Source organism: Loa loa (assembly GCF_000183805.2).
Source record: "Loa loa unplaced genomic scaffold supercont3.3020, whole genome shotgun sequence".
NCBI lineage: Eukaryota > Metazoa > Nematoda > Chromadorea > Rhabditida > Onchocercidae > Loa > Loa loa.
This window is the reverse complement of record NW_018111198.1, coordinates 1-1,138: the sequence shown is the minus strand read 5'-3', so window position 1 is coordinate 1,138 and position 1,138 is coordinate 1. Positions and strand designations below refer to the sequence as shown.

At 39.1% G+C, this 1,138-nt stretch overlaps 1 protein-coding gene across 1 annotated transcript; it reads left to right on the top strand.

Annotated features, from left to right (window-relative positions):
* Positions 1 to 198: 198 nt before the first annotated feature.
* Positions 199 to 519, top strand: LOAG_19199 (hypothetical protein; the record flags this gene model as incomplete). The annotated part of the gene is made up of 1 exon (XM_020451852.1): positions 199 to 519. The coding sequence occupies one exon, from the start codon at positions 199 to 201 to the stop codon at positions 517 to 519; it is 321 nt and encodes a 106-aa protein (XP_020304340.1).
* Positions 520 to 1,138: the final 619 nt, after the last annotated feature.

Genomic DNA, 1,138 nt, shown 5'->3' with positions numbered 1-1,138 from the left:
TACAACAATAGGAGAAGAAAATCCAGACTACCTCATGAAATACAAAAGAAGAATAATTGAATACGGACAAACATACATAATGGACAGAAAAGAAAAAACAGAACTATACTTAATAATAGGCGATCCTGGTATGGGAAAAACCACCTTTGCAACAAAATTAAACAACGATTACTTTATAAAAACAAGCAATATGGAAAAATGGTGGGACGGCTACCAACAACAAGAATTAGTCATAATCGACTTCTACGGTTGGATATCTCCAAACGAAATTATGAATCTGGCCGATTCAAAACCATACCAGGTTCAAACAAAAGGAGGCTTCCAAAAGTTCACCAGCAAAGCCATAGTAATAACAAGCAACAAATATCTCGAAAACTCGTGGCGACCCGAACATCGAAATTCGACATGCGAGCATTCGACCGAAGAGTCACCCTAACCTGGATACGCTTTGGCAATACAGAACAAGCATACTTTGGATATCACTTCGGCTATTGGTATCGTCAATTACCAATTTTGTGACTGTATGATAGTGGGGTTGGTGGTGAGAAGTATTGGTCTAAGGATTATTGTAGGAAAATAGGTGGGAGGAGGATTCCTGTGAAATATGTTCCTATTAAGTATCCTCTTTGGGATAGGTCGGATTTTCATTATGTTCATCCGGGGGTTGAGGATGTTTGTGAATAATGATTTTTTTTATTTTGCTTTGTATGTATATGACGATGCATGCGGTGCGCAGGACGTAGGTGCTTTATAATGGGGGTGCGGGGCGAAGCCCCGCATGTGTCGTTTTTTGTTTATTAACACGTCTTGTATGTTTTTTATTTGTTAATAAAACTTTGTTATAAATGTCGTTATAAATGTCATATGATCACAATGATATGATCAAGCTAGATAGCCGAAGTGATATCCAAAGTATGCTTGTTCTGTATTGCCAAAGCGTATCCAGGTTAGGGTGACTCTTCGGTCGAATGCTCGCATGTCGAATTTCGATGTTACTTCGGTCGCCACCAGTTTCCGGGATATTTGTTGCTTGTTATTACTATGGCTTTGCTGGTGAACTTTGGAAGCCTCCTTTTGTTTGAACCTGGTATGGTTTGAATCGGCCAGATTCATAATTTCATTTGGAGATATCCAACCG